Below are 25084 nucleotides of genomic sequence, written 5' to 3'. Positions count from 1 at the left end.
CATGAGTCCGTGTGCCAAGGAATAAATTGTGTTTCAAATAGAACAAAGACCGCAAAGCCCAGATCAAAACAGGCGGATCTGATTTGCTTATGGAACCACAAGACTCATCACACCTTCAGTAACGGAAGATATATTTCAGGATAAAAGCAATAAATAAAATAATGCAGATTTAAATGACAAAAGATGTCCAGCTGGACCTGTGAGGGGAACACATTATCCTGATAATAGTGATGAACGTGGCCACTTTATGTGTGTGTTTGTGTGCATTGGAGGTCTACACTCTTTCACAAGCTTGCACCTCACAACTCCTTACAGTTCAGCACACCCTTTAATCTTTTTTTTGGCCGTTTTCATTTCATGCTCCCTGTCTGTGTTTTTTGTGTGGTGGTAAAACAAGGATAAAACAACCCCATAATAAATAATAATTACTCATATGCATGGAAACATTTGTTCATTTCTAGGGGCAGTTTGCTCATAATCAAGAAGAGTCTATTTATATAAAAGCACTTGGAGGCTGCATGATTGTACAAGACTGACTGTAAATATGATATGATTGACCACATCATTGACGTAAAATCCCCACTTTCAGTTAATTAGCTCACATTTTCTATACTTATTGTCCTTTTTTTATGATTTAGATTTACCTGTGGGTTCAAATACAGTTTGATTCTCGCTGACCTTTGAATGTCAAGCAGTTGAAGAGTAAGAGGCTCTTCATTAGTCATTAGTCAACCAGTTGCTCATGGATGCTGTCTTTAGGAAAGCAAAGGAGCAAAAAAGCGGTAATTCATCAAAGCACAACACATACCAGCGCGCAATATACTCCAAAGTGGCACATGTCAACTCATGCTTTATGAGAAGTAAGAAAAAAGAGAAAAAGCTGGTAAAAGTAAAATATATTTACAAGTAAACCTCTTTACTGACAAATGTGCATTGAAACTCTGTATTTAAAGAAATGTGTGGGCGACACCTACTGGACTAGAAAGGAATTACATTCATAATCAAGGACGGCACTTGACATTTAGCTCCCTCACAAAGAACCAGCTGCTTTGTGGTATTACTTTGTATGGTTTTACTGACAAAAATACAATAATAATCGATGAGTCAAATGAATCTTTGTAAACAATTGATGGCAAACACACTTTTTAAACTGTTTTATTACCATAGGTTACACAGTGCAATGTTGAATAGAATACACTTTGTGGATTAATTGTTTAAAGGAAAAAAACAAAACAAAGCAAACAGAAAAAAACCCATAATGTCTGTACTGTAGAGGCACTTATCAAAAGTTCCCAGTGAAATTCATAATTCATTAAGAAACAAAATATATACCAGAGGTGGAAAATTCTTTGAAATTCTTGAAAATGAAATTCTTCTCTGTCTCTATATCACATACATGATATACTACACGCCAGTGGACAGAATATATAATTTGACAGGATGTCATCAAGACTACAGAAATACTCTGCATAGCCATAGAGAGATAGATGATAAATAATGGAATATAAAGACAAATAGTTAGCTGAAAGTGAACTCATCTCTTATCCTAGTGCATCAAATCCATTATCCTCGTGGCAGAATACAACAATACACAGAGAAACTCTACATGTACTTTACATATCACAGAATGAAAACGTACATCCAAGCAGGGATCACTGCTGTGGTGGACAGTGAGTCTGATCACAGGGGTCTTGACACTCTGCCTCTACAGGCAGGTGGCTGGTTGGGATGCCTACTGGAGGACGGACTTTTCTTATCGGGCTGAAACTGCGTGGAGATGAATGGGGAGAGTGAGCGGGTGAGCGGATAGGACGTAGGGGAGGACCCGGAGGGGGTTGTGGGAGAGGCTGTGCCAGTGGAGAGGGGCTGCGGGGGTATCTGCGTGGGGCAGACCAGATGGGCCGCTCAGTTCTGTTGGAGGAGGGGGGGAGGACCGGAGCATAGGTAGCAGGGATACTCATTTCTGATTGGCTCACAGGATTGCCAGAAGATTCTTCCAAACGCTCCAGAGTCTCCTGAAACAAGATGGAGATGCACATGTAACAATGCTGTGGTAGCAGAGCAGCTCTATGGCAGCGTTGGTCTGCTGGCTGCTCCACCACTTTGGTCCAGACTGAAATATCTCAACAACTGATGATGATGCATTGCCCTTAAATTCTTGGTCCTCAGAGGGTGAATCCTGATGATTTTGAAGATTCCTTGATCCCATGAGATTAACATTCATAGTTTTTAGTGAAACGGATAGCCATGAAATATCTATGCCCCTCTCAAGATGAAATTCCACAGCTTCAGTGATCATTTTTACATTTCAGGAAAAGAAAGAAACGCTGTGCTTAAGTACAGCCTCACAGAGGCTTATTTCACTGTAAAGCTGTCATCAGCTCTTAAAGATAATAAATGGACATTTTGGAAATAAAAGTCTGACTTACATCTTCATTGAGAACATAGAGAGGCATGGGACTCCTTCGACCAAGTGTAGATGGTTTGGGAACAACGTCAACTGCGAAGGTAGAGATTTATTTTCAGTGGTTGGTTGACATTCTGCTGACTAGTTAACTTTGTATCACCGAAAATCATTCTTGAGTGTTGTGTGACATGCATTACAGCGTGATGTACACATTTAAAGATGATCAAGTGTTGCTCACCATCATGGCCATTCTCACACTGCTCCACATAGATGGGGGCTCTTTGGGGGACAGGTCGATGCTTCTTTCTACAGCAGGAATAAAAGCTTAAAACACACCCAAACCTTGCTGCTAAATGGTCCATACAACACAGGTCATTGTGCTTCTCACTTTGTCACTGAATGTTCAGAGTATGGTGACACTTGTTTAGCTGCTTTAGATTCTGGTCACACACTCAAGTGCAATATCAAAGCCAATGAGAGAGAGAGAGAGAGAGAGAGAGAGAGGGAGGGAGAGGCAGAGAGAGGGAGAAGAAGAGAGAGAAGAGAGAGGAGGTCTTACTTGGATGGTTTCCAACAGGCGCACACTGTCACCAGGGTGATTAGGAGGAATATGCCACCGGTGGACAGGATGATGTATAGCGAACTCCGTCCTAAGCCAAAGTGATACAGAGAAGTAGATGAGAGCACCAAGAAAGAGAGAAAGAACGAAAGAAAGGATAGAAAGAAAGAAAAAACACTTTGTGTCAGTAAATGCAGTTTCCTGCTCACTGAACCACAGACTCGCACCTTTGCTTCACATGTAACTTCAAAGCTTGAACTGATTCACAAATGTATTGCATGCAAAAACCTCAGTCTGCTCACATTTTTTTTTTTTTTTTGTGGTTAAACAAAGTTTGCAGTATTAGATGAAGATTAGTCAAAGAAATAAATTTGTTGATTTGGATCATCCTTATAATGAAGCGTGGCCAGGACACGTATCATCCAGAACAGAACAGATTTTTTATATTTTTCATTTAGTTGTATTTTACTTTGCTTGCCAGCTCTCTCGAGTGTGCTGGCATGAACAAGATGCAGTGAAGTAGCACATTAGGGTAGTCACTTTGAGACTTTGTGCCGGGCTGCTATGCATGCAGAGGCACCATAGAGAGCGGTTGGAGGCTGTGTAGCTGTCTCCTCATGCAGCACATCACAGTACAGCAATAATGAAGTCAGGATTACTGAGGTCCACTGAGGCAAAGCGTCCTCCCCACCTGACTCCTTTTTCTGCTCCCCTCTCATAAATAACTGTCCATTCATTGGATTAGACTGCCTCTCCCTCTCTCCCAGCCTGACATGTGGCTCTGTACTGGCGCCCAGTAACAGCTGCTCTGGGCCAGCTCTGCTGCACTCAGCCTGGATTTGCACTTGTTGTAAACAACATTGTTAGAGAGGCGGGCTTGCTCGTGTTCGGGTCAGCATGAGATGATAATTGCTTCTGCTAGCTACTGAAAATGGATGCTTGTTGAACAATGAGCTAAAACATGCATAGTTTTCATAATCAGATGCAAATTATCTATCATATAATATCCTAATTAGATATTTATAAATTCTCATATTTACTGGTATTTATTTACCTTGAAGTGCTGAAATGTAACATTTTATGTGCTTAAATACAGTTTTGATGCACTTATTTCTATTTCATGCTACTCAATACTTTGACTTAACCATATTTCAAACTCTACTACATTTATCTGACAGCAATAGTTGTTTAATTTGAAATTTAATGCATTTTTTGCATGTTTAAAAAAAAAAAAACACCTCAACCGCATACAACATTGAAAGCTGCTTACACAATGATTATATCAGTAATAACAATAATCCAACACCGTAATATGCAGCATGAAAACGCTGACATAATGAGTATTTTCACAGTTCATACTTGAAACACATTTTGCTGATAAAAGGCTGCTTCTGCACTTTTACTTAAGGTATTTTTACACTGTGGTATTGTTCATTTTACCTGAGTAAGGGGTCTGAAAATGTCTGCTCTGCTAGAAACCAATCTGGTGCTACTATACCACCTCTCTTCATCGTTAATGTAAACTCGTATAACTTGAGGTCCTACCGGTCTATCATGCCACCTACTGTAGACAGTGAGTCTGACAGGTATGCTCTTCATGCTGCTGATGGGGTTCTCCACTGTGCAGGCGTACACGTCATCATCTGACATCAGAATACGTGAGATGGTCAGCACCTTTTGGTCATGTGAGAGCAGCAGGCGTGTGTCATTGGTGAGCACCTTGCCTCCCTTCAGCCAACTGTAGATGGGCTTTGTGCCGTTATCGTGGGAACAGTGGAGGTTAAAGTGCTCGCTGTACTCCAGGACAGACGAGGCCATCATCTGGATGTAAGGTTTGGACACGGGAACTGGGGTGGGTGACAGAGAGACAAAGAGACGGGAGACTTGAGATTGATATTCAAGACGGTATGAGAGGGTGGCTCACCTCTATTATATAAGAACAAATGATGAATCCCAGTCAGAGCACCACCAACACTGTGAATCACTCTGTATCGTGTTCTGAAAACTCCTGTATTACAATTATACTCTCTAGGGCAAGATAATGGATTTTCAACTTGTATTGATTCTTTTAGCTCCCAGCTCCTCTTCAGTGCCCTCATCTGATTGCTCTGATATTTTGAAATATGTTCCCCTTAAGAGGAAGGTAATAGTGCATACCATCCACAGTGAGCTCGATGTAGCGCTCTCCAGTGAAGGTGTCATCTGTGATGGAGATCTCCACTTCGTACGCCCCTTCGTCTGACAGCTGCAGGTTGTGAAGCAGCAGCGACCCATTCTCAAACACCAGGATACGGTTGCGGTACTCTGGCCTCAGGTTCCCTATGATGTCTGTTCCTATGGACTGCACGACAGTGATGGGTTTCTCCCTGTCCCTCTTTATCTGCCACTTGATCACAGGCTTGTCCGAGCTGCTGCTGGAATAGCTGACTGACAAGAGGGCCACTTTGCCCACCGTGCCCCTCACCACCTGGGTTTGGCTGGTCACATTCACCCCAGACGCCTCACCTGGAGAAAAGACAAACAGACAGTGGTGAGGCCTTGAATTAAGGAGCTGATAGGGAGGAATACAAGGACGGTGTAGGGTTGGTCGGGGACACCGAGTAAACAAAGGACAGTCACTTTGCTGTCACTTGCAGTGGGCAGAGATCAGAGGAATCAACTATTCACACATAGTGAGACATTAGATGACTTCTGCAAAAACACACTAATTACTGTTACACTAATTACTACTATTACTACAAGAGCAAACAAACGACAAATGAGAGCGACAAAGGGGCATGGATACAAAGGCCCTATGGAATAACAAAGTACATTTATGTAGGTTTTGTAAGTACAATATTATGGTACTTTAATTTTACTTGAATATTCCTATTTGTGAGACTTAATAGTTTCCACCACTGCTGCTTATGTATTAAAATATTCTACACGATACTCCATTAATCCATTCATCTGAGGCTTTCTATTGTGCTGGCACTGCTTTTCCTGTATGTTATATATTAAGTGCCACTTTTTATGTTAAATCCACAACCAATTTTTGCAGTCCAACTTACTGACCTTGAGTGGTTTAGATCAGGAAAAACAGATTTTTTACAAACTATTTAAATGAAAATGTTTATTTAATTTTTTCTTTCATATACAATATAATTTCATATAATCAACTACAAAACAGGCACTCGTTTTAGATGTTAGCCAAAAAATGAGTTAATAAATTCAAACTCTCAAACTTTCAAGAAGAACGGCTGAAGTTGATTTTTGTTACAAACTTATACTGTTATTGATCGTCTTTGTTCTTTAGGCCCTTGTCCAAAATATTTTGTTCTTGGTTGCAGACTTGAGGAATAGAAATTCATTGCATTTTTGCCTTGAAACAGCTAGCTCGCTCAAAACAGCGAGTACTTGGCTTACCGTATGCTACGCACGCAAACGAACCCATATGCACACACGTTGCTTTTACTCGGGCCCATGATGCCCAATCAGGTTTTTAATCACTAATCTGTTTCTCAGAAACTACCCCCAGGAATTCCTCACGACCCCTCACAGTGAACAAGTAATGCACTAATTTTGATTTGTGTTCCCCAGTTATACTCCACCTCCCGCCGGGATACAGGGAAAAGGTATTACAGTATGAGCCACATTTCATCCTTTATAGAGGAGCCCTGTCTAGGAAACCAAACACAGCAAAGCTATTATCTTCACAGTGGAGGTTCCTATAACTCAGCTGTAGCTGGACACATGGAGGTCTAAACATTGGCTGCATGCCTGTGAGGGGCATCCTACTGTTAGGCCTCAGTGATGGAAAGATCAACCTAGAGGAGAGGGAGGAGAGAGAGAGTCTGCACTGTTCACTATTCTTTTCAGTGAGGCAGTTAGCAGGGCATCGCCTCATTGCTGTGGTAACCATTTGGTCCGCCTGACAGGGGTTGCCAAGGCGATAAGACAAAGGGCATGATTGTTGGAACTAGTTTCCTCTCTCGAAAAGAGTGAGAGAGAGTTAGAGAGGGAGAGAAAGAGAGCGAGGGAGAGAGATACTCTTTGTCACTGGTGAAGTTGGAGGTTGACACAGGATCCAGTGATTCCACCAAAACTGGCCTGGCTGGGTAAACTGGGCCCATGGTATGGTCATGAAATTAAATCACACATTTCTAAACCAAAATCACATCATACTAAACTTTTGACATCCCATTTTCCTGCAAATGAACTCATCTCAAACTTCCCACACTCAGAAAAAGCAGGACCTGCCCTATTCACCACTGCACAAAACCTGATATGGTCACACTTAACCTACACATCTCCTTCTTACACACCTACAATGGCCACTCCAGGCTCCTTTGAGCTTGTGATGGGGGCTCAGTAAGAGCGCCACCCATGAACGAATCCATTGTGTTGCCAGCCCGTGACACACAAGGACAAGAAAAAACATCTGCGACTAACTTAACCTGGATTAACTTTAGTTCAAAGAGCAAGAATTTGAGTTTTAATCTGGGTTTTAAGTGAAACAGAATTAATAGAAACCAAGAAAGTAACTCAAACACTGTAAAATGAGACAAAAGGAGGTTAATTGAAATGATAAAAAAAATAGGCGCAGTCAGAATTTCACGGCTGAAGAAAAAATCAACTTCTTTTGTCGTCAGTCAGGCAACACGGGCTGGAGGCAATTCATCATCCTCTCCTCTCCGTCTAGGCCTACAAATGTTTGGACTTACCTGTGAAAAGAAGGAGGAGGAGGCCAAAGAGCGTCAGTAGGGGAGGAATGTCAGTAAAACTGTCGCCTGTAGAGGAGGTCTTCCTCTCCACCTTCATCTTGTGTCCTGGGCAGAGTCTTTCTCCCACTTAGTGAGCATGGTTTATCCACCCTGGGCACGTCTCTGTGGCTCAACACTCTCTCCACTGCCTGCCTGCCTGCAACACTGGCCTCTGCCTGGTCATACTGAGCCCCACTCTCCTCACAGCACCCCAGTCACAGCCAACAACAGCCAACTGTGTGTGTTTGTGTGTGTGTGTGTGTGTGTGTGTGTGTGTGTGTGTGTGTGTGTGTGTTTGGGTAAGACAGAGACTTAGTGTAGATGAGCTCCTCTCTTCCACTCAACATTGCCCTTTCACAATGGAGCACAAAGAAAATAATCTTTGCTTTAGGAGGTTATTTATCTTAAAGTGTCTGTTGTTTGTCAAAGTTTACTATGAAAAAAAAACCCAGCTGTCTTTTTTACACTTTGAGTAAACTATTAAACAGTTTAATTCAATATTGAGTTGAGCTACTTTGCAAGAATTCCTGCTGGGAAGAACTACCGTACTTCAGCCAAAACACAGGCTCTAAGAAGAGTCCACTTAAAGCTTTGAAATGTCTGAGTTTGAAAAACAACTCACTTCCCCCCTCTTTGGCCCACTTTTGTCACATTGTGCAAACTCCTCACTGGACTGGAGCCTCACAATAAACTCACAATTTGTCACTGAACAACCGACTCTGCAGTTGTCCGGCTCACAGACACACACAGTTTAGGTGCTACAGTTCCTGTCAGGTGTGTGATCCGTGGTACTGTACCTGTGTGAGAGCTACATGTTAATATGTGCAACAAGTAAAAGGAAACACATTTTTTGAACAAAGTTTTTGCAAGTGTTTGTACCTACTTTGTCCTGTAGGTGGTGTAGAAGCTACATTGAGACAGTGAGCTGTTATGGAAGCAGTGCTATTAGAGAAGCTGCCGACAACAGTGTTGTGGCTTGAGAACTGCACTTTTGCTCTTTTAGTGTCTTGTCATTTATATGTCCAATATGCATGTGGAAACAAAACAGCAGTGCAACACATTAATCGAAGGGCGGACGCACAATAAAAAGACAAAATCAGGTGTTCTTCGAGAAGAAATAGAGGTCTGAGGATAAAATGACTGTCTGCGCACAAAAAGTCAAAATGCAACAGTTTGAATTAAGTAGTTCATGGTTTTAGACTTTCTCCTTGACAGACAGTCTACCGTGGAGTTCTAGTTTCCCTTGCGATGGACTGTCAGTTTTTATTTAATAGATTATTTTAGAATATTGATGAAGATTAAGACGTTAGCTTGTATGCATTGATGGGTAAATTGTATTATAAGTCATCTCTCCCACTTTGGGACAGCAGTCTTTTGTTTAGAGCTTTTTAGAGCATCTTGTTTGACAACAAAGGGAGGTTTTATGCAGAGGAGGAAGCATGGTTGATAGAAAGCTCCAGGAATGTGGGAACAGCTGCTATTCTCAATCACTCTCCCGGGGCTGCGACTCCTGTGTAGTGGCCCATCAAAGCCGAACCTCTCCCCTCCACCTTTGCCCTTGGTAAAAGCAGCACCTCCCTCTTCCTCTCATCTTCTAACACACTCTAAATCAAGGGGGACTCTCTCCACTCAATAGAGGCATAGAGAGCGAGCGCAGACGGGGTCTGTGTGTCTACGTCTGTTTGGGTGCACGTGTAGTGACAGAAACCATCGTCACGTTTAGTCCACAACAAGATGTCGTCCTGTGTGACTCAGACACACAGATGTGACAAAATGTATATTTAAAAGCAAATCTTTTGGGCTGCGACTCCATTGTTTTACAGCGTAACTGATGTTGATCCATCAGGTGATGTTTAGGCAGCTGTGGCGATAAATTTCACTGATTTATATCTATTTATATATTTAGTGGATTAAATGTCACACAACTGAATTGTGCAACATACTTAGTATAGCAGCTACTGTATCTCCTAAGATGGCGAGGCCATCCACTGGCATAACCACTGGAAAGCAGATAATTGCGCCCCCTGCTGTTTATCCTGGCTTTTTCATCTTTAATTATCACCCAGGAGACCACATAGATTTTTTTCTCACTGACAAGCTGTCTGAGAAAGAGAACAAACCAACCAAGCAGCTCTTTCATATGATCTACCGCTAAAATAGTCCACATTCAGCTAAATAAGTTGTAAAAGGGAGCATCAGGACTATTATTTGCTGCTTCACCATAGTTTAAGACTACCAGGCGCTTTTTATTGCAACCTTAACTGACATGATGTTTTTTGTTTTTTTTTAGGAAAACTTGTCTTTTCCTTCACTCTCACATTTCAATCTACAGCACCAAGTGGGTGTTGTGCTATGTTTGGAGGTGTGCAGAATATTGATTGTTCACCCACAGTCATTAAAGAGACAGCAGAACGTGGCCATGGCACCACTGGGACTGAGTAGGAGAAATGATAGAATAGGTCCATATAAAACCCATAGAGGATATTTATGAGAGCGTGGCGGAGGAGGAACATCAGCCTGAGCAGGAACTGCTTTGCACTCTGGCTTTGCAAAACCACAGAGAGCAAGACTCATGTTGGGTGTCCTGTCTCTACAGCTGGTGACACAGCCGACAGTGTGTGTTTGTGCATGTGTTCATGACAGTGAACTCGAGTGGGATCTGCATACTAAAGTATGGCTTGTGTTTCCTGTGTGAGAAAGCATGTGCAGTTTGAGTTTGTGCAGAGTGGTGTGTACCTCAGATGTGTGTAGGTGGGCTGAGTGGGAGCACTGGGAGACTGAAGATGCTCTAGCCTGTTTCTCATAAAGTGAACAAGACTGCCTAGGCAAATGAAGCGAAACATTTGTTATTCTTTTGAGATTTAAATAGCCTTATTGCAATAAAAGTGGGCTACGTATTGCAAAACATCCGACAAGTTCACACATCATTCAGCAGTGTAGGTGTTTATAACAATGCAGCCGTTAATAAGGTGGAAACATTTTATGGCTTATTGCATCCAAGCTCTGCAACTGTGCGTAATGTAATTACCAATTAAATGGCCCCATTTAATAGCTATCATTATTAGTAAAAACTCAATTAAGTTGGTTAGTGTGACAATTGCAGTTTTGCGTGATAGATTATTTAAGATTCCACGTGCAAGAGAGGCACACGGGACACAAAACATTGTTTCCGCCTCACGGAAGCCGCTCTCTCCAATTAGCAGCCCTGCTCATGTTGCAGTGACAAAAAGAAGAAATAGCAGCTTTGTCTGTTGTAATGTATAAAAATCTCAATTGAAGAATAGATACGTAGGTGAGAGACGACATCAGAGGAACCGTTTGAACCAAAGAGATACTTAATTTGAATTAATAAAGTTTAAAACAGACATTTCAACATATATTTTAGGTGGATTTATTATTGTAATGCCATGACTCTACAGCAAAGTTCAGCAATGTACTATTCAATTAGTTCTGAAGCATGACGGATCTGCAAACTCTGACAATGGAATTTCACACATCTGATTTAACAAGTCAAACCCACCAACACAACAACAGAGCATATTGAACCAATGTCTCATAAGGTAAAGCTGCACCAAATGCATCTGGGAAAGAAAAAGTGTAATTACTGCATGCCTACTGTTCTGGAAGATCAGATTTATAGAAAATGCTTGTAACGGTGAAAAGATCCTGTGATCAAAAAGATAATCAAGGCAGTTGAAATCTGAATAAAATAACTTAATAAATAATAAATCGAACATACATAGCTACTTCTCTTTTGATGTTTTAATCATTTTCATAAGCAAGTCAAATAGATAAATAATAATCAAGATACAAGCACATCAGAAAACAATGCAAAATAACAAATAACTGAAGCCACTACCTACGCAAAGTCTAGTGCAGATGCATACAAGGTTTATACACAGACGGCATGAACTGATCCATCCAAAATAAACCCTGTTTAGAATTTAGAGGACATTCATTTTCACATTCACAGACCATCATCTAAAAACTAGCACACTACCAGAAGTTTCACAAGTACATGCAGTGAGTTGCAAATTCTGGGTCAAAGACATCCGTACTGATGACACTGCTGGAGAAGCAGAGAAGGAGTGTTAAAGTTCACAAAAATCACATAACACACCCTCAAAACTGTCGGTTCATTTTCTACTGCTAATTTGTGTTGAAAAAGAAAATGACTCCTGGGGTAAAAAGGTGTGCCTGAAAGCCAGCCCAGCCAGCTTATGCTAGCCATCTCTCGCTACCTTGCTTCCCCTCTTTTTCTTCATCCAGGTCAGGACAGGGGCGTCACTGCTCTGGCACAGATGTGTCGTCTCTCTCTACTGCCCCCGATCCTCCTGTCTCTAAAAACAGAAATAGGCAAGGCGTAGTTAAGCACCGCAGAGCCTGGAAAGAACACTTTCTGTATACACTATAGTCGTCAAGGTTAAAGGCTCCAATGCGCAGCCAAAAACTGTAAGGTTACATGTGGGTGGATCTCTTATAAAAACACACTCTTGAAGAAAACTTGATATTGAGTTGCTACTTAGAATTTAATTTAATAGGAAGTGGAACTTTCCATTATGCAAATATCTGTTTAGCAGAATTTACTTTCAAAGTTTGAAAGTACTTTGCAATGCTGAGAAACGACATAAACCGATGAGCTCAAAAACCCAATTCTGCTGTGAAAAGGGGTCTCCCCCAATGGGAGGTACTCGTAATGCTCTGTTCCAGTCCGACAGGTCCATTAATTCTGCTAGGCCCTCCGAAGCATATACTGTGCCTAATGCACCTGGAGCTATAAATACATCTCCTACATAAGGATGCAACGCAGCCAGCAAGTGGGTTAGGGAGAATCATTGACGAGGATCCCTTGTGCCAGCTGCATCCCCAAAGAAAGTGCTGCTTTGTCTTACTGGAAAAGGTGAAATTTTGAGGGCTGAGAATCTAAAGTCTAGTCTTACATATCAAAAGAACCTAGTTACTGTGTTTCAGGAAAAAATCTGACTTAACTGGAAATCTGATGTAAATTTGTGAGGTCATTTTTATACGATTTTATACTATGACGACTTTGTTTGGCCTTTTGACGGAGGTTTGATTTTGTTTTTTTAGAAGCATAAAAATCAAGTCTTAAATGCAGCCTTTGCCTGTATTGAAACGACACAGTCTACAGTGGAAACAGTGGACGCCCTCAGGAGAAAACAGCGAGACATTTTCGCGCTGTTAACTGAATTCTGAAACCACTTCCCTGTCAATAGTTGCACAAAATAAAAATAGGACAACATGTTTGCCATTGTGAGAATGTAATTTGACATTTTCTGGGTAACCTGAACTCTGACAAACATCTATTCTCTTCTAGCGATTTAACAGCACATCTACAGGCTGATTCATTCATAACCCCTTTAACAAAAGAATTAATTGAAAGATTCAATCATCTGTTGCTGCATACCCTGTGGGGTAATTAAATGAGTCACTCAGTTATGCATTGCATTAATAACACTTGGAATAACCCATAAGGGGCTCTAATAGGTGTATTTAATTATGTATAGCTTTTAAAGGGTTTCTGTTTCCATGTGTGTAAAATGGTAAATCAGTTTGTGCTCCTGCATTACGCTCAAGACTTTGGCTCTGAGAAAAGGTTATAGTCACCACTAACATCTTAAAATGGGACACCTCAACCAACAGCATGCAGCACATCCCGTTATACTTACTTATCTAAAAGCGCTATGCCTAACATTTCCTTGCTCATAGTATGTAGAACCTTGAATTGCTATAAGTCTCACAAGCTAAACTTCTGCTCCGCATCACTTACCTTTCATCACCTCCTGTAGCTACAGCTCCTGATGGGAGCCTCTGTTAGCATCCTTACAGTCACTAGCCATAATGCCCTCTTTAACGGCATTATGAGGCCTAGTCTTAGCCCATGGTTCTACACCACTGACCTGTGTCCCCCTGGCTGCCGTTGAGCACATCCCCAGTGCTGCTCACCTCCTCCCCTTCTGCTTTGTCCTCCGGCTTCATCTTCTTACGGGTCATGTGGCCACGGAAGCCAGCCTGGATCTTGGCGGCAGCCCTGTTGGCCTCTGGGTCATCCAGGGGGATGTCCATGATGTCCTCCTCCTCCTGGGGCCGGCTGCACTCCTCCTGCTGAGAGGAGCAAAAACTAGCAGTCTGTCACAGAAGGGGAGCATATTACGAGATCTGTTTTTCCTGTGACATTGGTGGGAGAATCTAGCCCTCAATAAATTGCAACAGCCTTTTCTTGTCAACTGTGTATGCTCCAGCACTATCTTTTAGACAGAGACGGATGTGTGCTTGTGGCTGAGTGGCTCACTCTTATTACATGACTTCAATGGGGCTCTCAGAAGGTCAATAACCCACATTTTTTTCACTTCTCCTCTTATATACCATATAATACACTGCTGGCAAAAACACATCTGAGTCAACCTATTTTGTAATGAATTACCAGTCTGCTGGGTTTTTTTTTTTATCATAGAAAATGTTTTTAAAAAGCCATAAAACTGCACATTTAAGAGACATAGATTCTCAAGTTGAGTTGGGTTGAGGCAATCATTATAAAAATGTTCATTATTTTTTCATTGTTTCAATGTTTATAACATAAAACAAAACACTCTGCTTCTTATGATAAGAAACAAGGTTCATGTAAAAAGACTGCTTCACGTGTGGTAATATATTTATAACTAATTCTTATTTCAAATAATGGAGATATGGTTAAGTGCTAGATTTTACATCTCTCTCAAGAACAAAACAACTTCTTGGTCTGCAGCCTGGGCCAAAAAGGATGACCCAGCGAAAATGCTGCTGTAGTCAACACCAGCAGCTCATTCAGTGACTGAAAGTACAGCATCCATTGTCCCAAAGGAAACCTGAGGTGGGCGGAAGAGAAATTTCTGGCTTGTCAGAAAAGTGTCAGTGGAATAGCGCCAAGGCTGTCGACGAGTTATGTAAACACCAGTTCAAATTCTGTGGTGAAACACATATCGGCTACACCCCATGCTTTGCTTATGGAAACAGATTGACATTTCACACAAAGGCAGCCCACAGAATGAGCCCACTGTCATCCCACTACCTTGGTGAAGCAGTGCATCATGTCTCCAGTGAAACCCCTCCAGTGTAGGAGTGTGACCACCCACCTGTTCAGCCAGCATTCATTAGCCTCTCTGTCTGACTGCTCACTAAGCAGCCAAAATCCAGCTCTTTTGCAGTGGCAGTGATGCCTGCCTGGTGCATTGGATTTAGCTGGCTACACACCTTCTGCAAGGTCTTATTGTTTTTTATCGCCTCAGGGGTTTTAGACACAAATTGATTTGAAATATTCTGATGCAAATCTCATGTAATCCACTTATGATGAAAATAGCTTCATAGCTGTATAAATTAGCTAAGTTATGTAAACCTTGGGGCTATCTGACATTATGGGGTCAATTTCCTGTGAAATTTGTACCATTTGTGAGTCATAATCATTCAAGTGGTTAACATAATAGATTTTACTCCGGTGAAAGGACAAAAATAACACACACATGGCAGTATCCAGTTTGAGGGAGAAACAAAACTAGTAAATACCAACTAACTATCAAACTCTATTACACAGTGAACTGTATGTGCATCCACCTACCAAATTGGTTGAAAATGAAAAAATGAATCAATTAAAAAAAGTTAACCTGAAGCTTCTACTTACATTGTGACAGTCCATGTCTTACTCAGAGATGACTTCAGTCTTCAGGTGAGTTGAGCTAGTGTGACTTGTATGCCTCGATTTTTATGTGGATCAAGCAAGGCTCTCTTTAAATGAGTCTCCGGTATAATACAGATGCCTCACTGGCTCTTACTAACAATCACTGTATGTTCAGTAACACCCGCTCACGCATAGAGTGAGAGAGAGAGAGAGAGAGAGAGAGAGAGAGACATACAGTCAGAGAGAGAGGAAGAGAGGAGGGAGGGAGGGAGGGAGGGAAAGAGAGACCTCCTACAAACATGACAGCATGTGTTCCATCTTTTCAGTCTCATTAAGGTTCCTGACCTACTGTGTTCACTTTACTGTTACAGACCTTTAACATCCACCGAGCACAACTTTAAGACTTAAGAAAATCAAATGAAATAGGTTGAATATGAAGTGCTTTCAGTGAGTTAAAGTTTGACAGTTTCAACACAAGTGAAAATGATGAGCAATACAGTCTGGATATAAATTAGAAAAACCCAAAGTGACTCCCACATGCATCAAAAAAATCCACAAGTTGCAGTGTTACTAAAAAACATAAATAATAAACTCCATGAATAACAGATGACCAACATAGAAATACTATACAAAAGCCAGATGGTCACAAAACAATAATTGCTGACTTTCAGATTTCTACTAATAGCGTGACAACAAAACAGTGCAAGCATCTTGGACTGTTTTGCACTAGGAGGTGTTATAAATTTATTAGAGACTCTGCCTCTAACAGCTAACAGCCCTCTCCATCCCTCTGATCCCAGCTGGTATAGCCGCCCACACTCCTCTGCCAGCCTCAGAGACAAGACGGAGAGGGAGAGAAACAGAAAACGTCCATTTATCTGAGTTATATCTCTGACATTAACGCTCTCTTGCTGGTTTACTAACCGCTCAAACAATATGTTAAGTTAGCCTCATGCCTAATCTCACTATCTTGACTTGCTTTATCGATCAGTTCACTTTGTTAATTTCATAAAGACTGTAATCAAATTTACCGTAATCAGTCATTTTAGACTGCTCATATTAGCCTGATTGTTGGTGTACCTAACACAGTATTTATTCTCCCGAGATAAGTATAGGAACATCATTATAAACAGCGCTTAAAGGCAGAAAAATGAAATAAAAAGAAAAGGCATCTGAGACTGCAGCTAGGTCACTGTTAGAATAGATGGCCTATATATTGTACAGTTTTGTGGCAGCTTTGTTCCAGCCGAAATAAATTCTGCCACTAAGCAAGAGAATACAAAATAGCGCTGTATGTAAAAATACAGAAAGCACTCATTTAATCAGTCAGTTGGAAACAGCTATTAAAGATAGATTACTGATACAGATGGTGCATAGCAACTATCAGCATCACCATCTCCTATTAATTCCATGACGACACTAAGAGAGAGCAGGATGGTGAGAGGTTACCATGGTAACATTCTTAGTACCCGTTCCTACACTCCCTCCCTGTGTGTTTCGGAGCCCTGTTGGTCCAGACAAATCAGACAGGGCTAACTGTGACAGCAGTAAAAATGTTAAAGGCCTAATTCACAAGACAAATTGTTCAGTCTGTCTTTTATGATGATAGATCACTGAATCAAGTTTCAATCTGTAAAGGCTGTGGTGGCTCCCAAGAGGAGAGTGGATCTGGCACTAACACAGCCAGATTACAGTTTTATGAGCATGCAGCAGAGCGAAGTCCTCAAACAGCATCTTGAACACGCCAGTACACGAACAAAGACGCAGATTATTGTGAACGTTGAGACGGAAACTACAATTTTGAAGCACAACCACGGTTAAGAAGGTTTTTGATTATGACCCTCTCCGTGACATTCAAAGTTTATCAGAGCGACAGCCATACGTCATCCAGAAAATGAACTATTTTGGAGATATTTTCAATCACATACCCCTAGAGAGTCCAGGGGGAAAAATTGAGGGCCACTGTTGGTTAGACATGTCCTTGAAGGGTTTATTTATATAAGCTACCTGAGACAGAAATGGGAGCAGAGCAGACTGTAGCCTAGCTAAAGACACCTCTGTCCAAACATTTATCCTCAGCCTGCTGATAAAAGTGGAGATGTGGTGACAACAGACAACAGTCTGTGTTATATTCAAAGCATACAAGTTATGGCCAAGAAGGGCAAACTATCGGGGTTATTTTCTCATATTCTCTAATGTAAAAATATTCATCTATTAAAAAGGTACAATGTGTAAGAGCTAGGCAGAATTACAGTTTAACACATTCAAAATGTACTGTGGTGTGGAGATATCTACAAAAGTTGCTAACATGCTAACCTGCTAGCCTCGGCTTATACTGTCTCAGAATACCACTTTGTACATCAGGGTTGATCGTGAATCACTGTATCATTCAGTCTGCCCTCAGCCTGACATGAGAGGAAGAAGAAGAAGAATTGCTTCCTCTGCAAACATTTTATTTCATATCTTTAGAACGACTGACGACAACACTAACTGCACTGAAAAACATTCCAAATGTAGCAGGTGTAGCTCATTCAAACTTGGCCACATTTTAGTTTCAAGCTGTTCATTTTTTAGTTTTAGTTTTTTTGGATAAAAAACAGCTGCCCATGGACAAAATGCATTAGTGGTTCAACCGCCCCAGAGGAAAGGGAAGAGAACCGGGATAAGAGCTAAGTTAACCCAGCTTGGATCTGGATGGTTGTTCAGCAAAGGTGGAGTGGATGAAATGGGACTCAGGCTGGACGAGTAACAGGAAATCACAGACTGTTTGTGCCCACATCTTTCCAGAGACTTGGCTCTGTTTCAGCGCCTCTGATCAAGTTACTGCTCTTGACGAGTGGGCTGTGCTCTGAGCAGACAGATCGCGGATTCCAGTAAAGATGAGTGGAGGCGAATTCTGTGTTTACATCATGATGCTTGGTGCACACACGCAAATGTCGGAATTTTAATGTGAACATGAAAACTACATTATCATCACTATCAGTTGGCATTTTTATGTTCATTCAGGCGGAAATTCAAAAACTGCCTTATAGGGGAGGACGGAGGTGGGAGAAGGAGGTTAAATGCTGCCCCCTATCTATTTTGAGTGGGTGGCAAAATCATTCACATTGCACCTTTAAGACATATATAAAGATATGTGAAATATGGTGGGTCATGTGTATGTATAAATATAATAAGTTGCTGGTTGCTTTCAGAAACTCTGGGAGAAGAGAAAGATAAATATCAGGATAAACTGTAGTTGTTCTTTTGAGTGAACAATTTATTTGAAACGTGTCACTTCAAATGTCATTTGAAAGGGTATAGGCATACTTTAAAATGTGGTCATTTTTTTCTACTGTGTAAATGTGTTATTGGGAGATGCATGCTTTGTAAAGTTAAGGTGTCTTGTAATCCAAAGTGAGACGGGACAGATGTGGCACAGAAATAAAAACAAACTCATTAAGTATGTGCATTCTGTATCAAGAAGAAACATCAAACTTTACCTTGTCAACACTGTTGCCTTCCGGCTGTGTGGCGTCCTTTTCCTCTCCTTGGTGGTCAGCAGCCAGACAGTCTGCACTTTGAATGGTGCTGCCCTCTTCACACATGGCATCACTCTTCTCTTGAATTTCAGAGTCAATTGTTCCCTCTTCCACAAGTTCCTCTGCTTCTGATGCTCCCTCCTTTGATATGACCTCTTTTTCTGCCTCTGTATCCTCTGGCTGTACAAGAGTTCCCCGACTCTCCTCATTCTCCTCTGGCAGATCTGCGCTTGTCACTAAAGTTTCACTTTCTGTCTCCATTGCAGCAGTTGGTATATTTGACTGGGTTACAAGTGATGGCTGATTTTCTGCACCACCATCATTCATTTCTTGATCCTCCACCTCACTATAACGCTCTTTATGTTTGTCCTCTTGGTCTCCTCCATCCGAGTCTGTTGTCTCATCTTCTTTAAAGTCAGGGTTGTTTGGTTTTGTCTCTTTTTCAGAACCCTCATTCTGGTGAAATTCGCCTTCACTAATCTTCTCGTCGTCTTCATTTTTATGATCGGTTTCATCGTCTGGGTTCTCTTCGTCTGCCTCGGTGGTGGGCTGATTTGATGAGCTGATGTTTTTAACACCTTTTCCCTTCTCATCATCATCATCACTATCACTTACATTAGAGTAATTTGTGTCCACCTTCTCCTTCGTTATATCATATGCCTCATGCTGACTTTCCATCTCCTCCCCTTCAGAGTTAACTTCCTTTTCTGCTCCCATCATTTCAGGTTCATCGTTTGTTGCCGCTACAGTGACCTCCTTGGATTCTTCCTCCTCTTGCATTTCTAGCATCTTAGTCTGTAAGACCCCTACTGAAACCTCTTCCTCTGGCTGTTTCTCCCCAGCCTTGTTAATCTGCTGAGCCTCTGGAACATCTTCAAAGCTAATCTCAACCAAGTCATCCTCCTTTGGAATAGTATTACTGTCTAACTCACCCTCTATATGAGCTAAACTTTCATGTATTTCCCCAGAAGAAGCCCCGGTCTCTGATCTTTCCTCATCCTTTGTTTTTTCTGCCTCATCTTCAGCCTCTTGGTCATTGCCCTCAGGGGCTTCAGATTGAGACAATGATGATTGTACCACAGTTTCCTCAGGTTGGGGATTTGAGCTTTCCTCTTCAACTACATGTGTATCATCTTCAGCAATGGCTTCTTTCGTTGTTACCTCTGCTCCTCCAAGCTCTGAGGCACACACATCCACATTACTTAACCCGGAATATGGAAAAACCTCCACTGGTTCTTCAGCTTCAGTTTTTTCCTCATCTTCTGAGTCTACAGTCTTCTCATCTACAACTGCAGTCTCTTGTTTATCACCTCCCTCATCCGTTTCTAACTCCTGAGCACACACATCTACATGTGAAATCCCTCTGAATGATAACAAGTCAGTGGGCTGTAACTCAGCCTCAGACCGGGTTATATCTTGGTCTGGAACAGAGCTGCTATCTTTTTCATTAGCTCCCGTGTCAACTTTATCAAAGGTAGTTATTGTTGGGTCTTCCTCCTCCTCAGTTCCACTCAGTTCATCTGGCAGTAAATCTGTAGCTGGGAGCCTGTTGACCGATTCCTCTTCTGAAAGTCCCTTTTCTGTTGAAGTAATGAATTTCTCTGCAACATCATGTTTTCCTTCTTCTTTTTCTTCTTCTTCCTCTGTTTTTTCAGGTGAATCAACCTCATCAGAGACATTAGATTGTATGGTGGAAAGATTTGAACCTTCGGCTGAATGACTGGATTCATCTTCAGTTTGGGATTCATATGATTTTTCTCTAAAAAGAAATAGATAAAAATTAAATACTGTGAAATGTTCAATATGACAGGGAATAAATCCAAGTGATACTTCTTCAAAACAATGTTATTGCCTCTGGAACCTGTTACTGTCTTCCTGCAGCTCTTTCAGTCCTGTCCTTTCTTCGCACCCATGACACTGCAAACCTGAAATCGCTTTCAACACTGAGATGATGCTCTGCCTGTTCCACGTCTCTATTTCACAATTTATTTTTGCTTTAGAGTTTCCTACATTAACCTATCAGAATAGTTGAAGTGTATCTTTAGACTATTCTATTTATATTGTAATAACTATAAGCTACTGTGCTTTATTTTAACAAAACATTGATGATTATTTTCAAAATGACACCATCAGTGACTGTGAGGTGAATGCATGTATATTTAAATCTCGTTGCAGGTGTTTTTTTTCCTCATTCTATTTCCATATTTTCCTAAACAGGACAAAAAACAACAACTGAATCCCTTACACAATGACTTCAGATTTAAACATTTAAGTAATAAACATGAAAAATATAATATTTTATTCTCATCTCTCCTTTGCTCATCACTTGTTGGCATTCTTTCCCTCGTGTCCATCCTCTCCCTTTCCTGGCTGTTGCTAAGTTTAGACTCACTTAGAAATGGCCACCTCTGTTGCAGGCTCTTTCTCAGGACTAGCCTGTTACAGAAAAACAAACAAGAAAAATGTAATGGTGAACAAACAGGGACACGGTGATAAACAGAGGAAAGATTTGCTGGTATTGTGAGAGTGGTGGCTGATATACTGTAGGTTGATTCAGTATCCCAGCCGCCTTGACAGCACTGTTGTAGTAGAATCTATCCTCCAGTTTAGCAGCCCACTCAGCAGGGTCCATGCCACTATCTACAAGCAAAACAAGAAAGAACACAATCAATTATCTGACGACAGTTAATTGCCTAATTAAACCACATATAAAGTTGCTGTTACCTTCTCTTTGTTTGAGAAGAGCATCGAAGTACTGTGCAGCATATTTAGGGATGTCTTCAGGCTGGTCTCGCAGGACCTCTCTGGCCAGTCCCTCCAAGATGGCACCAAATCCTCGCGGGACCCGCAGGTGAGTGTTGGAGTAAGGCATGGACATTTTTGTTTGGGATACACTGGGGCTGTAACTTCTGTGAAAGCTAGGGATAACTGACCAGGAAAAGTTGAAGTAAAAGGGGAGAGACGCTAGCCCAAACTGGGAACTTCCTACAGAATATAGCTCAAGCTAACGTTAACCTAACGTCTGTGCTTATATATATATAGTTAGTAGCTAGCTAGTCGTCACACATTTAAATTGCTTAAAAATGCTATATTCAACAAGATTTAGAAAATGTCAAAACGCAGCGTTACGTTACCAGCTACATCCATTACCTGAAAGTACTTGTAAATCGTATTCACTTTACTTTTGAATGTTACAGCTAACAGCAGCAACAGTTTTAGCTAGCCACTGCGGTTGTTGAGAACTGTTTCTAGGCAACGGCTCTAACTACGGACACAGACAAGGCTCAAACATAATAAAACTCACAAGAAGAAAGAAAGGCTTTATTGGAATTAATTCGTTACAAGCATAAAGCACGGAGTAAAATAGTAGACGAAGGAGCCTCCATATAAAATGGCATTACTTAAAAATAGAGAGATGTGTCCAAAAATGATGTGTGTTTATCTTCTTCCTCAGTCAGGCATATGTGATGACTGCATACTCTGAGTTGGTGCTCATCTTGCGGCTGACCTCTCTGGGCTGGGGGACGTGCAGTCTGTCAGCTGAACGTGAGGCCTGCAGGTGAAATCTTGTTTCATCTCCCCACCACTGGAGGAGAAGCAGGGAAAACACATGTAGCATGCTGGGAATGGCGAGACAGCAAAACATAGTGGCTACTCAAAGTTACCAGTTTGTTAGGCACACCTAGCTCTGCTAAACTAATGCAGTCTAACTCAACACCTATGCAATAAGTCCCACCTTCATGAGGGTTATAATCAGGTTTGTTAAACTGTTGAATTGTATTGCGTCACACAGATGTTTCTAATACTAAGCCTATGCTACTTTACAAAAATATCTAGTAAACTGGGAACTGACTGTGTGCTTATTAATACAATTCCTATTTTATGGAATGCATAAAAACTATATAAGGAAGTTTTTTGGGGACTGATGCTCACTATTCACGGCTGCTCCTTACTTCATGTAAGCCTTAAGCTGTCTACACAGCACAGCCAATTTACTGCTCATTAATTTAAGCCGACATATTCTGAGTATTCACTTTGCCTCCTTGTACACCAACAGCATCTAATAAGTGATCTCCATAACAGAGGCATTTAGCAACTTTAAATTCATGTAGGTGTCTGCATTTGAAAAGAGCTGCTAATAGAACAGAGAAGATTAAACTGTCCTGTCCTATATTTGGGATTTAGTGAGATAAAAGTGACAAAGAAGTTGACACTTAAGTCTCATCCCTCACCTCTTTTTGGTCTCCAGGAGCCAGGTAGCCGACCTGAGTGAGCTCTGGTGTACTGACGCCTCTGACAGTGATCATTATGTCAGCATACGGAACCTCTGTGTCACTCTCATTATCTGGGGGGGGGTGAAGAAATGATCGAATATATCAGGAATTGTCAGTCTTTGTATTGTAGGCAGTGTGTGTTACTCAGAAAAACAAGTGTGGTGGCACTTACCTGGTGTGGGAATCCTTAAAGTCACTCTTTCACTTTGTGTTGACAGTGGTGGTGAGCTGAGACAGTAATGGATAAAGAAATCAGCTCATAAAGAATCTTGCAAAATTATCTACTTTTAAAGGTAATTAAACACAGATTTACCCAAATAGTCATTCTTAAATTGTACTCACCCTGACCTGGACACAACAAGCTCCCCTGGAATGAGGGATATGATTAACACAATGATGTAGAAATTCAATTGTGTGTATTTTCTTATTCAAAAATGATTACTTTTTACAGATAGTGCACGTTCGTAGTGTAATATTTTATAGTCACCTTTACAATTCCAGCTCTGTCTGCTCCTGTTAAGGCACAAGTAAATGGCCAGTGCAGCAAGCACCATGGCCACTGCAACGGTAACTGATGCTAAAACCTTAATTCCATCAAATTCTCCTGTTAAAACAATAGCATTAACTTATATTGTACACATGACTTTTACTTTTCCAGTTCCAAGCATAGATGTACATAATTATAATTATAATTATAATTGTAATATACAATACATGTATAATTATATGTTCTTCTTCAAAGTACCGTCTCACCTCCACTTGAATCTTTTGGCTTATCAGGAAGAGACTCTGAGAAATGTAGAACATAGGATTTATAAATAGAAATAATGTATACAATTAGCGTATAGTTAAAATTGTGGAATATCTTATATCCTACATTATATCCTACATTGTTTGAACATACAGGTCCTCACCATTTTTAGTTTCAGTGTTTGGGGTAACTGTCCAGTTTGGGTGACTTGCCTGTGCTGAAATGCCCCCCAAAAACAAACATTGACATTAAATCAACTTCTGGCTTTGCAACATATGTTTACCCTATGAATAGCCAAAGACAAAATTATTTTGTATTTATTCTCATATGTAATGTTTAATGTTTATCTACCTTGAAGTTGCAGTAAAACAGTACGCTCTGTTTTTTGTGGGAGTTGAGTGTCATCTACATTTTGTGTATAGCAAGTGTAGGTTTTCTTAAGATCTTCAGTGGAGACATTTGAAAGATGAAGAGAGATTGTGCAAAAGCTGCCTTTGCTGAAAGTCCCGTGACAGCCAGAGTGGTCAGATGCTTTACTCCAACAGCCACGGACGAATCCAGTGGAGCAATTGAAGGTGCAGTTTAATGTAAGAGAATCTCCTAACGCTACAGTCAAGAAATCGGTGGGTATCTTCATATTAACACAGCTCACAAAATCTGTAAGGAGAGGAAATTGCATCTACTTTACAGAAAAAAAACATTATATTACATCAAGCACCAAGCATGGTTTTTATATGTGAGCACATTGAATAAATGCACATAGATTTAACATCCTTAATTGCTGAAGACGAGTTCAATCACACAAAGAAAACGTGTACTTTACCTTGTGACACCCAAAAAAAGAGCAAAGAGAAGTGGACTTTGATCATCATTGTTGTGCCCTGTTTTTCTTATTCTTGCTGCCTTAAACCATGCAATCTAAGACGTTGTGCCCTCGTACTCTAGTGATGCCTGCACCTGCAGAAAAATGCTGAAATACCCACACATTTCCCCCAACCCTTGGGTAAGGGTACAGGAAGTGGCATACGGCAGGATTCAGAGGAGTGTAAAAATAATTCAGAACTTTCCATTTATTGCACCTGACTTCCTGCAAAGTAAAGTTTTGTTTAAAATGTAAAGAGCAAAAGCATATTATCACACATGCGTATCACACAAGCATGA

General features: G+C 41.0%; 3 protein-coding genes across 5 annotated transcripts; all 3 read right to left on the bottom strand.

Moving 5' to 3' along the window:
• Nucleotides 1-1484: 1484 nt before the first annotated feature.
• On the bottom strand, nt 1485-7766 carry hepacama (hepatic and glial cell adhesion molecule a). The gene is made up of 7 exons (XM_070829787.1): nt 7670-7766; nt 5124-5471; nt 4532-4813; nt 2967-3057; nt 2646-2713; nt 2430-2500; nt 1485-2015 (listed from the first exon to the last, which is right to left on the bottom strand). Exons 1-7 carry the CDS (start codon nt 7764-7766, stop codon nt 1653-1655), a joined length of 1320 nt encoding a protein of 439 aa, XP_070685888.1. The 3' UTR covers nt 1485-1652.
• A 3689-nt stretch (nt 7767-11455) lies between these two features.
• On the bottom strand, nt 11456-15517 carry nrgnb (neurogranin (protein kinase C substrate, RC3) b). Of its 3 annotated transcripts, XM_070829570.1 has the most exons (4): nt 15381-15517; nt 13627-13831; nt 11950-12048; nt 11456-11777 (listed from the first exon to the last, which is right to left on the bottom strand). In XM_070829570.1, exons 1-3 carry the CDS (start codon nt 15393-15395, stop codon nt 11993-11995), a joined length of 276 nt encoding a protein of 91 aa, XP_070685671.1. In that variant the 5' UTR covers nt 15396-15517; the 3' UTR covers nt 11456-11777; nt 11950-11992. The 3 variants fall into 3 exon arrangements, with proteins under 3 accessions (XP_070685671.1, XP_070685670.1, XP_070685672.1); XM_070829569.1 differs by having other exon boundaries at nt 11456-12048; XM_070829571.1 differs by having other exon boundaries at nt 11456-12048; nt 13627-13828; nt 15381-15507.
• A 6726-nt stretch (nt 15518-22243) lies between these two features.
• On the bottom strand, nt 22244-24824 carry LOC139200542 (uncharacterized). Its single transcript, XM_070829863.1, has 9 exons — nt 24747-24824; nt 24275-24580; nt 24087-24140; nt 23926-23961; nt 23660-23776; nt 23515-23539; nt 23345-23400; nt 23131-23243; nt 22244-22484 (listed from the first exon to the last, which is right to left on the bottom strand). Exons 1-9 carry the CDS (start codon nt 24793-24795, stop codon nt 22353-22355), a joined length of 888 nt encoding a protein of 295 aa, XP_070685964.1. The 5' UTR covers nt 24796-24824; the 3' UTR covers nt 22244-22352.
• Nucleotides 24825-25084: the final 260 nt, after the last annotated feature.

This window comes from Pempheris klunzingeri, chromosome 4 (genome assembly GCF_042242105.1).
Source record: "Pempheris klunzingeri isolate RE-2024b chromosome 4, fPemKlu1.hap1, whole genome shotgun sequence".
Classification (NCBI taxonomy): domain Eukaryota; kingdom Metazoa; phylum Chordata; class Actinopteri; order Acropomatiformes; family Pempheridae; genus Pempheris; species Pempheris klunzingeri.
This window is presented reverse-complemented; position numbering and strand designations above follow the sequence as displayed.